The 13149-nt window shown below is 48.7% G+C and overlaps 1 protein-coding gene across 1 annotated transcript in view; it reads right to left on the reverse strand.

Annotated features, from left to right (window-relative positions):
* The window catches only part of EPS8L1 (EPS8 signaling adaptor L1), a 235521-nt gene that overhangs the window by 52258 nt on the left and 170114 nt on the right, over positions 1–13149 (reverse strand). Inside the window, exons 6-7 of the mRNA XM_078655013.1 lie at positions 11950–12099; positions 10474–10556 (exon numbers count right to left, since the gene is read on the reverse strand). Coding sequence (XP_078511139.1) covers positions 10474–10556; positions 11950–12099 — 233 coding nt within the window. The remainder of the gene's footprint in view (positions 1–10473; positions 10557–11949; positions 12100–13149) is intronic.

Genomic DNA, 13149 nt, shown 5'->3' on the forward strand with positions numbered 1-13149 from the left:
CCCCTCACGACAGCCTTGCTTTCAGGTGTCAATTACTAACAAGGGTACCCGATCGCTCCATGTCAACAGGGACACCGTACTGCAGTCAGAGTCCAGTTTTCCTAGAAACCATTCCAATCTAAAACATCAGTCCAGTTGGTTCAGGACTCAAAGGTACACAACTGCCCACAAATGGAATATAATGTTCCCAGGGCTTTAAGTGGGATGAAAAACCTGGGTGGTCTCTCAAAGGGGCGTGGTCAATGTAATTAAGGGCGTAGCTTAAAAACAGTTAGCTAAAAATCTGTGCTTAGCATAGTGTGCCGACTGACTTGTATTTGGCTGTTTCTGTCATTGCATCCAGATATATGATACAACAAGTAACATCATACCTACAAGAAGTCAGGACTATTGGCTTTGTCAGTAGTTGTTAGCTGCATATGATAAATAAGCAGCAACTGTGTCTTGTATGTAATATTGTCAGTCAGTCAGTCAGTCAGTCAAAAAGGCTTTATTTCGACATATAAAATATCTTAAAAAGCATACATACAAGTAAAATTCATTTCAAAGCATTTAAAGATAAAAACGTATTTTAAAAAGAAACCCCTTGCATGATCTAAGTCTGCAATTTTTACTATTATGTTTTTTTTTTTTGTTTTTTTTTAGGGGAAAAATATTTAAATTACCTAAAATAGGCATGGTTATGGAACAGCCGTAAAAATAAAAACATAATTAAACAATTTGTCTGAGTCTTTTTGACCGAATCCGCCATGCCCACCCAAGATACTTCGAGGTGGCGCATGCATAAAAAGTGCGAGTGTCTGAAACAAGAATCCTTAGTGCCTCGTTGCAATGTCTAGTTCCCAATGTACGACACAGAGGTTTTAACCATTTCATCCTTGGGACTTTATAGGCAGGGCACTCAAATAAAAAGTGAGGGACAGATTCATGGCGGTGTGGGCAGAAGGGGCACCATGGAGCAGTCTGGTAAGGAATTTTCCAGTGGCTAGTAAGATCCTTTACAGGGAGAAGACCAATTCTAAATTTAAAATACAGGGATCTTTCCCAAGGGGCTGAGATAATGTCCAGATACGGTTCTCTAATGGGGACATCTTTGGACTCCATAAAATTTCTGGTCGACTTACAAATCGAGACAGAAGAGTTCCTTCTACTTACCACCCAATTCCAATAAAGCTGTTTTATCGTTGATTTGGGCGGGGCTGACTGTTGGTGCCATGCTTCTTCCAGCCCCAAATTGGTGAGTAGTGCTTTGATATCCGTTAGCCACTTTATTTTCGCCCAACCTGTCGATCTCATTATCTCCCGCAGGCCATCCGCATAACTTGAGAGCTCAGGGACTCTCCAGATGCGGGCCCACAAAAGTAAAGGGCGTAGCTTTGCTAGATCTTCAATCGCCCGACAGCCCATGTCCAATTGCAGTGGCAAGATGGGGACAGAGGGACCAAGGGACATCAAGCTTCTCAAGAAGGTGTTCTCAGCTCGAGTAAGATCTTTCGAGTTTGACATTCCCCAAAGTTCCGCCCCATACAGAGCGGCGCTTACTCCTCTGGCCGAGTAAATGTCCAAAACTGCAGCTATAGGTTTAGTTGAGGCAGCTCTCTGCTCTTTCAGCAGGGTCCCGGTTACTCTTTTCAAATTTAGCAGCATTTTGGTCAGGTGCTGGTCCCATTTCATAGAATCTACCAGCCGGATACCCAGATAATCGAAAGTCTTGGTCCTATCCAGAGCAACCGAGCCCAGTGTTGGTGGAGGGCCAAGTTTTTGCGGGGGATTCAAGATAAGATACTTTGTTTTGTCTGTGTTTATACAAAGTCCTCTTTGTTTGCAAAAATCATCAAAACCAGAGAGAAGCTGTTGTAGGCCCATTGGCGATTTTGACAGAAGCAAAGTATCGTCCGCAAAAAGCAGGGTGGGAATTAAGCGACCTGCCAAGCGAGGTGCATCTGCTGATATCCTTGACAGGTGGTCCACCACCCCGTTAACATAGAGCGAAAAGAGTGTTGGGGCAAGAACGCACCCTTGCCGCACGCCTCTATTCACATCTATTCTTGAGGTCTTTTGACCATTCGGTCCCCAGCGAATTTGGGCATAGTTTTTTTCATGGAACTTCATGATCAAGTAGAGCAGGTAAGGTGGCAGGCCAAGATCACTAAGAACCTTCCATAAGTTATTTCTGGGGAACCAAGTCGAAGGCCGTCCGGAGGTCGATGAAGGCAAGATATAAAGTGCCCTTCCCAATCGTGACGACCTTCCAGTAAATCATGAATAGCCTTAACGATTGTTCGATTGTTCCTGTACCAGTTCGGAACCCTGCTTGGAGATCCGAAAGTATCCTGTTTTCATCTGCCCACTGCTGTACTCTGGTTAGGAGGACCTTGCCTGCTACTTTTTGCGAACAATCTATCAGGCTAATCGGCCTGTAGTTCGCAGGGTCTTCTCTTGAGCCTTTTTTGTGCAGAGGGACCACTTCGGCGGCCATCCAAGAGGCGGGCAGTGGAGCACCCGCCATGGCAGCGTTCAGTACTGATGAGATTAACATACTCCAATCGCCTAAGTCTGCACGAAGCAGGTCGCCCGGAAGCCCATCGGGACCAGCCGCCTTGCGCGGGGCGAGAGATTTTATAGCACCTTCCGCTTCTTTCTTGGTAAACAGACTTTCATCATAACTCGCATCACCTCGAGGGATCTGTGGTAATGCGAAATCCATCGCTTCAGCTACTGGTGCTGTATACAGTTTCGAAAAATGTGAGTACCAGAGATCCTCAGTTATGTTACAAGTGATGACTGTATCTAGGGGTCTGTTTTTCTTGCGAATTAAGTCCCAGAACCCTTTTGCGTTTTTTCCACCACTGGCGATACGGAGTTCCTGCCAAAAATCATCTTCCCAGTCTCTCCTTGCTGTTTTAAGCTCCGCTTTATAACTTTTACGTTTGGTGGCTATTAAGATTGCATCTCCACTTTTTACAGCCAATATCAGTGCTCTCTTTCTAACACGGCACTCCTTCGAATACCAACCCGGTTTGCCCTGCCTCATATCCCGGTTGGTATTTCCCTTTTTTACTTTGGTCTTAAATAGGTCCCCAATTAACAGCGAGATCTCACTAAACATTGCTGTAATCCGATTTGGGCTGACAGGCTCATTTTCGAAGGTGGCACAGGCTGTAGAAGTAACAGCTCTGATGCATGAAAGTTTCTCTTCATCTATTGCCACTTTGTCCCATTTCAAGCGTCTTAGGCAGTTTGATGGAACCAACCCTCCCAATGGCCCAGACGCTGGTATATCCTGGTTTCCACAAGCAGGGTGAATCTCCATCCACCAATATAATAGGGACAAGGAGAGTGCATTATGGTCACTATCCAAGGATGGTAGAACTATCATATCTTTAATGTGAGCCCACAAAGAGAAATTTAAAAGAATATAATCTATCCTGGATGAATGACCAACCCTATTATATGTGTGTGCCCCCGCTAGGTCTGAGCGTGTCCTCCCGTTGGCTGCTCTCAGGCCGTGCTCAAGTGTGAGAGAATTTAGCTGGATAATTCTCGGAGTCCAACTATTTATGATTGGAAGATCAAGTGACGGAACACCTCTCCTTGAATCTTCATCATATAAGTCCAGGGATTCGTCGGGCAACAGGGGCTCGAATGTACAATTAAAGTCCCCCATGACCATAATTAACGAATCGCTATTACACTCACCCAAGACTACCTCCAAGTCCGAGAGAGTTGGTGACAACGCTCTCCCAGAGGCCCCTCGTGTGTAGATAATAATAATCTCCAGTTTTTCAGCTTTCCTCGGGCATGTTACAGTGAGGTGCATCAAGTCTGGAGATTTTTGGGGATGATGGTGTACCCTCCATCCCAGGGAGATATCTACCCAAACTAAGAGACCTCCATAGGGGCGACCTCTTCCCGATGCTGGAATATCTGCCGGGACAAAGAAGGTGGCATGGCCCACTCTGTGCCTTGGTTCTACGCACCACGTCTCTTGGAATGCGCAGACTGAATGGGGTTCAATGAGCGCCACCCAGTCCGGGACATCTATCTTACTGTTTAAGCCTGCCACATTCCAACTAATGGCTTTCAGGGATGCATGATGCAGGGGCTCAACGCATCCTGCATTCCCACCCTGTGTACCGGGAGTCCGTGCTCCATCCACTAACTCAATATTCTCAGACCCATCGCCTGAGAGAGAGGGCATAATTGGATTAGACGGGGATTGGGGCACAGAAATATTGGACAAGGGAGCCCGCCCAATTGCGCGTGGAGTATTGACCCCAGGAAGGGGGGCTTTTGTTGCCACTAAATTACCAAGTCACCAACCCCAACCCTGTGGGGGGGCTGCTTGAGTAGGTGTCCATACCCTTGCTCTGGGGTCCAATAATGGATAACGAGGGAACCATGCTCCTCTACCCTCATCTTGTAAAGATTTTCTGGGCCCCATTAGAGGAGGGGGGTGATAAAAGTACCCCAGATCCCTAGTTTGAATGTCGCAGAAATTGTAATGCGACTGCTGACTACAGATCGTACCTGCTGCTCTGGGGTCGTTGAAATTGATCAACACGCAGTCCCCGGTAAGATCCTTACGTCTGTTACCAATCCAACCCACACGTCGAACAAAAGCTATTCTGCCATCGATATGCCCTGGGAGGGGTCTATTAGCTTTGAGCCAGGAGAGCGTCTTGTGTTTAAGGTCAGAATATAACTCACAAGAACCCTCTTCAAGCTCAGGGACCCCCGTTAAAATTACCACATAAGGCTTACAACCAGGGGGAAGGCTAGCATTTGGCGTGTGCCTTCTTCCCCTGTCTTTAGCCGGGGATTTTACCGTGGTTTTTGCTGGAGGTTTGGGCACAGCCTGTTTGGCGGGAGTTGGGAGGGATGGGGTTGTATCACCCTTCTTAGCGCTCACTGTGCTTCCTGGTACCTTGGGGTTTGGCACTATAGGCTTGGGATTTGCAGCAAAATTAAACTTCAGCGCCTTGGGTGCCTGGGTACTAGCTTTGTTCCTTGGTCGGGCCAGACTAGACTCAAGAGTAAGAGTTAGTAGTGAGGGTGTGGTTCCGCTTTTGGGATGCTGCGGTTGGGGTGCCTTTCCCAGGCCGGGCGACTTTAGGCAGGGTGTGGGCTCAGGGTGGGCTATGGTGACAGAGGGAACTAAAAGAACAGCACCACTCCTTAGCCCGCCATTTTCTTCAACCTGGGCCTTAGCGTGAAATTTGACTAATGATTTCACCGCGTAAAAGTTGTCCAGCATTGACTGTTCAAGTGAGGCTAGTTTGCGTGTGAGGCCATCGATCTTATCTACCAGGGGCATCACCACAGACTTAATTATGCTCTCAACTTGAGGGAAATGCTGGTATCTATAGGAGCCATTTGACCGGGAATGCCTTCCAATGGAGATTCTCCGGTGAGGGTCGCGTATGGTTTTGAGTAAGGAACCTGATTCGAACTGGTACTCCCTTTGGATACAATGTTCCTACTTACTTTGCTGTAGGGCTTTAGAGAGCCTCCCCTACGGGGGCTAGCGGGACGCTTTCTCTTCTTTTGTGGGACAGAGCCTAAGACTAGATTCCCTGCGGGTATGGTTTGGTGTGCTACTACTCTGGGAGTACAGGCTTCGGTGTGTACTACAGTGTGTGCTACAGTGAGTGAGGAGTTCATGGCTTCCCTAGATAGCATCGGGGGACTAGAGACTACATGGGTTTCAGGATTGCAATTCAGGGTTTGCCCCCCCGGCGAAGGGTTAGTTTGGACGGAGGAGTTGGAGTGTGTCGGGTCAAGTACAATACTTGGTGCGGTGGTAGATACCCTTTCCAAACTAGCCCTAATCCGGCTCACTCTCTCATCACATGTTGGGGAATCTATTATTACCAAAGGAGTTGGGGAAATATGTTCAGGGCTAGCAGCTAGGGCAATGGCGCCCAGAGATGAGCGCCTGTTGGACATACTCATAGAATCCCGGGATAATCTTCGTTCAGCCAGGATTATCTCCTTTTCGACTATGGAAACTGCTCGAGTTATGAATTGGTCCATAGTACCTAAAACAACGTCTCCTGCAGATTTCTTCGTTTTACAGGATCGAGTACCTGAAGCCATTGTCCCGTTGACTGGATGCCCACTTTACGTAGCCAAGAGATGTGGCCCGGCCCGGCCTCGTCTGGCCCCTGATGGCCTGAGATGGTCCCGCCCTTGTCCCGGGCTTCTCCCGCGGTGCTCCCGCGTGCTCCCGCACAGCGGGGAAGGGGCGTTCCTTTATGGGGCGTGATTCGATTGGTGGGAGGGGCAATCGGTCTGCAGGTGTGCCGTGGCGCAGGGACTCCTGGTTAGTTGAGTCCCTGCAGCGGCACCGGCGGCGCTGGTGGATAGAGCGCGACCCTGCTCCCAGATGACCTTCCTAGGGGCTGTGAGCAAACGTGCTCCCAACAGCCTTGCTCAGCCAAACTGCGACGCGGCACCCGCGCAGCGGGTGCGGCTAGCTGTTGCTTGAACTGAAGGCGGCTACAGCAACACTTGACTGCAAACGTGGGAAGACGCCGGTAAGCCCTCGGCGTTTCTGTGTCCCGCTGGGAAAGGGGAATCAGCTTCCTTTTCTTCCTCTGAGCGATTGGTGGGAGGGGCAATCGGTCTGCAGGTGTGCCGTGGCGCAGGGACTCCTGGTTAGTTGAGTCCCTGCAGCGGCACCGGCGGCGCTGGTGGATAGAGCGCGACCCTGCTCCCAGATGACCTTCCTAGGGGCTGTGAGCAAACGTGCTCCCAACAGCCTTGCTCAGCCAAACTGCGACGCGGCACCCGCGCAGCGGGTGCGGCTAGCTGTTGCTTGAACTGAAGGCGGCTACAGCAACACTTGACTGCAAACGTGGGAAGACGCCGGTAAGCCCTCGGCGTTTCTGTCTCCCGCTGGGAAAGGGGAATCAGCTTCCTTTTCTTCCTCTGAGCGATTGGTGGGAGGGGCAATCGGTCTGCAGGTGTGCCGTGGCGCAGGGACTCCTGGTTAGTTGAGTCCCTGCAGCGGCACCGGCGGCGCTGGTGGATAGAGCGCGACCCTGCTCCCAGATGACCTTCCTAGGGGCTGTGAGCAAACGTGCTCCCAACAGCCTTGCTCAGCCAAACTGCGACGCGGCACCCGCGCAGCGGGTGCGGCTAGCTGTTGCTTGAACTGAAGGCGGCTACAGCAACACTTGACTGCAAACGTGGGAAGACGCCGGTAAGCCCTCGGCGTTTCTGTGTCCCGCTGGGAAAGGGGAATCAGCTTCCTTTTCTTCCTCTGAGCGATTGGTGGGAGGGGCAATCGGTCTGCAGGTGTGCCGTGGCGCAGGGACTCCTGGTTAGTTGAGTCCCTGCAGCGGCACCGGCGGCGCTGGTGGATAGAGCGCGACCCTGCTCCCAGATGACCTTCCTAGGGGCTGTGAGCAAACGTGCTCCCAACAGCCTTGCTCAGCCAAACTGCGACGCGGCACCCGCGCAGCGGGTGCGGCTAGCTGTTGCTTGAACTGAAGGCGGCTACAGCAACACTTGACTGCAAACGTGGGAAGACGCCGGTAAGCCCTCGGCGTTTCTGTGTCCCGCTGGGAAAGGGGAATCAGCTTCCTTTTCTTCCTCTGAGCGATTGGTGGGAGGGGCAATCGGTCTGCAGGTGTGCCGTGGCGCAGGGACTCCTGGTTAGTTGAGTCACTGCAGCGGCACCGGCGGCGCTGGTGGATAGAGCGCGACCCTGCTCCCAGATGACCTTCCTAGGGGCTGTGAGCAAACGTGCTCCCAACAGCCTTGCTCAGCCAAACTGCGACGCGGCACCCGCGCAGCGGGTGCGGCTAGCAGTTGCTTGAACTGAACTGAAGGCGGCTACAGCAACACTTGACTGCAAACGTGGGAAGACGCCGGTAAGCCCTCGGCGTTTCTGTGTAATATTGAAGAAGCTTCCCCTTAAAGCCCTGGTGACAATGTTGCTGCTCCTGAGTTTCAAAAAGAGAAGGGAAATCCAGAGAGAAAATGACTCTCTAAAGGATTTTCCGTACCCTAAAACACTCACCTGGCATGACGTCATGCCGTAACTTTTCCACTAGTGAGAAGTGAGCAGTGTGAGCACGCGCACATCCATGTGCCTGCTGTTACTGCAGTCCAGACAAAAACGGACCACCTGTGCCAGGGCACAAAACAGAGCCCGATGGATGCCCGCTTTGAGGACCCCTTTAAAAAACTGCTGGTGCTCAACACCGGTGAGACCCGGCTCACCTAAAGCCCTGAATGTCCCCGATGAAACTGTGATTTGGAAACTTTGAGTACCCTCTTATTTACCACCATGCCCCCCTTCCACCTGCACTTGGCGCGACCACCTCTCTTCATGACCAAACTCTGTCTCCTTGTGCTATCATCTCACTTTGAGCAACGTGAGCTTTCATTGGATAATCTAATGTATTTTTCGAGTTACAGTTGTGGTTTGCTTTGAACTAAATATACTAACACACCTGTGACAATGATTTGTAAGTTAAAAACCCAGGCCTGCAGAAAATGTCCATGATGACATGGAGTGAGGCGACCATCCTAGCCTCCTCGTCAATTCCTCGCCGCCCAATGGGCACCTCTTGTAGCAACTGGTCTCCTAAAGTCGAGGTCACGCTCTCTTGACAGCATTTCTGGCGTATTCCTCTGCTTTCGTCTACTCAGAACCCAATCTTTTTTCCTATACTCTCCTGGTTTCACGGATTAGAGTTTATGGTAAAACGTTCCAGTATCACCCGTTTTAACAGATATTTAAAAAAAAAAAGAAACTAAAAATGTTTTTAAAAACCTGAAAAAACTTAGTTAAATCTACTTTGTTATTAAATGGATGTCAGGTTACATTTATCTTTCTACACCATCTGTTTTATGTCTCCCAAACTCAAATGAGAAATATGTTTTTTAAAAGTGAATCTGGTTGTGTTATATTTGGTCAGATGTGTTCTAACAGAGGTCATGGTGCGTTGGCTTCTTCACAGGATGCTGGTCTGTATTCCCGAAATATAAATGAGGTATTTTTTATTCTTAACATGTGTTGGTCTGCTTTGTTATTGGAGTTAGATCTGTTTCCTTTGAGTGAAACGTGTTTTCTATGTGTTTAGTTGTAGACTTGTGTCCATTTTGTACCAATATGGAGGCAGACAACATTTTGCTCTCTGCAGACTGGCTTGTTTTATTCTAAACGGAATTCCCACCCAAACTGGTGCCAGAACTGCTTTGTTCTGAACATGATAAAAGAGATGTGATGGGAATTATGGCAGCCTTCCATTTCAAGCGGCTCGAGGAGTGTCTTATGAGTTGCATGATGCTTTTCTAATAGACAGGTTTTGTTGTACACGGGTATCACTTATAGTTTGTTCCAAATTGTTGTCAGATCGGTTTTATTATAAAGTAGAGTGGTTCTGTTTAGTTATAAAATTAAGTTAGACTTTGCTAAATTCTAAATTGGAGCAACACCTGTTATGTTCCAAACTGGAGTCTGCTGTTCATGTGTTGATAAAACTGAATATTTTTGTTGTAAATTTGAGTCTGGGGGATTTGTGCGAAATGTAGGGCCTGATTACGATGCCATCGTCGCAGGCACAATGTGTTGGCAGTCCTGCCGGCCCTATTACAATATGACTGCTATGTAGGTGGTCATGAAACGCCTTTTTTACTGCGGGTCCTGCTGCGGCCCAGAAAAGGTCATCAGTACAAACCACAGTAGAAAAAGACACTTTATAAACATCCATGCAGCGTGTGCTAGGCCCCATGTGATGCTTGGCACACAGTGCATGGATGTGTGGGGGTCACCACATCTGCCCCCCTGGCCACTTAGCTGTTGCTCACAGGGTAAGGGGCCCTGCTTGGGGCCCCCAAAGTCTGTTCCGTCTGACTTTTCATGGCAGTGAGACCGCCACAAAAAGAGTCGGAAAGGGACATCCTAATACCTATGGTGTTGCCTGCCCGCATGCTCTCCTCCATTGTAGGGATTAAAGTCCGACCGCAGCCCGGTCGGGCTCCTAGAGCTTGTCGGAAGTGGCGGTCTTAAGCCCCAACATTACTGCTCCGATTGCCGGTATAGTAATCCAGCGGTTGGACCAATGGTCGGGATGTCCGGCGGACTGACACCGGCGACCTGTCTGTGGCGGTCCGCCCGACATCAAAATAGGGCCATAATTTTGATCTGTTTTTGTTATAACATGGAATGAGATCTGTTTTTATTTTAAACTAGAAGAACATCAATTTTGCTCTAAAACATGGATCTCTTTTGTACTAAACTGATGACAGATCTATTTATTCTAAAAGGGATTGAATCTGTTTTCTTCTAAACAGGAGTCAGGTCTGTTTTGCTTTAAACTGAAATCAGATTGGTATTGTGCATTCTGGGTGGTGACTGTATTTCACAAATGGGAACCTGTAGGGAATAATTTCTTCTTTGTCCTTCTCGACACTGCCTGATCTTCCCCGAGGGGTCCATCCTGATCCATCTCTCACCTGAGGGCCTCTGGTCTCTTCAGGTTCTGTCCACTTTTGAGGTCCATCACAGCACTGTTGATATCCTCTTTTATCAGCTCCGCCTGGTTATGGGAGAGAGGGACACAAGAGAACAATATTTCCGCACGATCGAATATACAGCTGTAAAGCAGCAGAACAGGCAGGGAACAACCAGGTAGGGCTTGTCTAGTCTATGTCTGTAGGAGCCCCGGGGCCTGGAAGCAAGTCCGGAGAAGGGAGATATGCACTGCTACAAAGCCCCTGGCACTCAGGTCAGTACCTCTATATGAAAAGAGACTCTTTATTAAGGCCTTAGAGCCCAACGTAGCAAGCTCTGCAAACCATTAAAGGCCCACTCCAATGTTCGGCGCAGTCCTTTAACAATGGGCGGGCCTTTAATGGCCGGTAGAGCCCGCTATGGAGGGCTCTACGGCAATTCGAACATTCTGCCCTCTAGGAGTGGAATGTTCTTATTTGTAAAACAAAAGCCTCACGGAGCTTAAGGGGTTGAAATCCACTCGGGCTCCGTGAGGCCTTTGTTAAACATTGGAAAGTTGATGCTCCTGGCTTCTACCGTCCATAGGAAGCCCGGAGCACCCCACTGTTTTCGATGGAGCTCCCAACATTCCAATGTTCTAATCGTTGTTAATGTTATCCCCCTACACTACAATCCTTCTCCTGTGCTTGCTGTCTTCCTGGTGGTATAATTCATCAGCCCAGGAAACAAGAGGATCTTCTCGCTAGTGTCCTACAAAGGTGCTCCCTCAGACATTGTGTGATGTTACGATCGCCTGAGCTATGGATTGACTGGTATCTTTGATGTGAAGGACCTTTACCTGATGATCTGGAACTACAATTGTTTTAATATCTGGTTGGGTACAGATGAGGTGGTGCTAGCGGCTGTACCTGCAAAGAGTGCTGCGTCTGGGGGGGGATGGATTGCCAACTGGAGTCAACCATTGAATTTAGCTCACACCCATTTCCAAATCTCATACAATATCTGCTTCCAAACACCCCACTGTGAGACAGCCATTTGCATGGGTGACTGTGAGGATAGCTCACTACAGCACAATCCGTTTCATGTCCAAATAAAATCTTTTAAAATATTTTTTACTTTAGTCATGCTACTAAAGCGTGTGTCTGCTGAATGAACCATTAGCTTGTTAAAAGAAAGAAGGTGGGTTGGTGATCACGTGTGATTTTGAATCCCTATATGGGAAGGCTGTGATCCCTGAAGGCAGCCCATCGAACATTTGACCTTTGGGTTAGTGGTCAACCTTCCTTTTTGAGGTCATTCATATATCAGACACACCTGCACCTATGACAGGACATAATTTATCTGAGTACTAACGACCATCCAGAGCGGCTGACCTCTCTGGAGCTTTCCCCATAGGCCAGACATACTCCCCCTTCCAATTTCACAGAGATGTACCCTCTTCCCCCCTTCCCAACAGATACATCTTACACTTCTCTCACCCCCACTTGGTCACACTGGAAAAAGTGCACATCAGGCTGCTGCTGGTAGTGGTCCTGGCACACGAGGACCAGAAGGGAGCGCGGCCTCCCGGCCGGCAGGACGGTTTCGCAGCGCTGGATTGCCGACAGCGAGTACTCTTCTAGCTCGTCCTGTGGGAATAATAATAAGAGTATTCACTATTTACACATAGCACACCTCAAAACTGAACAGTCCACGGCACATAATAAATACAGAATACATCTGTGGCTGTGAGTTACACTTTCAAACCTCGAATACCATTGAGGTGCGATGGCGACACTGTTGAACGACAAGAAGCTACTGTTTATTTTTTGTTTTACATGGCTTTAATATTTATTGGACTTAGACTATCGTTTTGTTTTTAATTGGAACATGTTTATTAACACCAGTTTGTTGAAATGTATATCATTTTTTATAATACAGTAATAAATCTTAAAGGTTACACAAAATATGTCTATATTTTGGTAAAAGAATCAGGGGGTAGGGTTCTTCCGGGTAGTAAAGACCTGGGGCCTTATTTTGATAGTAGTCGGTGATCCGACCTCCGCATTAGGATGTGACTGCTGGGGTGGCGGTCGGAAAGTGCTCCTTCACACGGCGGCCCAGGAAAAGCAGCAGCACAAGCCGCAGTGTAAAGGAGCACGTCCATGCACCGTGTGCCATGCACCATTTGGTGCATGGCACACTGTGCATAGGGATGTATGACATTACAACGCATGCTTTTACATCGCATGACTTTACAACGTGGTATTTACAACGAATACCTTTACAACGCATAATGCTTTTGGGCGCTGGATAGTGAATAGTTTAATTTACTATTCCAACTCCAACCCCGTGGATAGTAGGGAAGGTGTTGGATAGTACATTAAACCTATTCCCTATCCTAGAGCGCCTCCCAGCGCAATGCGTTGTAATGGTTTGCGTTGTAAAAGTTGCATCGTAAAGGCACTGAGTGGTAAAAGTTGCGTTGTAAAGGTTGTTCACCTGTGCATAGAGGTGCTTGGGGGCACTACATGTGCCCCTGGCCTACGACGGAAGGGGCCCCTATTTGGGGACTCCAAAATCCGTTTTCTACAGCCTTTTCATGGTGGTCTTTCCTACATGAAAGGCTATCGGAAAGGGACATCGTAATACCGATGGCAGTGCCGGCCTCGGATTACTGATACTGTCGGAGGCGGCGG

The sequence above is a fragment of the Lissotriton helveticus genome, chromosome 7, assembly GCF_964261635.1.
Source record: "Lissotriton helveticus chromosome 7, aLisHel1.1, whole genome shotgun sequence".
Taxonomy (NCBI): domain Eukaryota; kingdom Metazoa; phylum Chordata; class Amphibia; order Caudata; family Salamandridae; genus Lissotriton; species Lissotriton helveticus.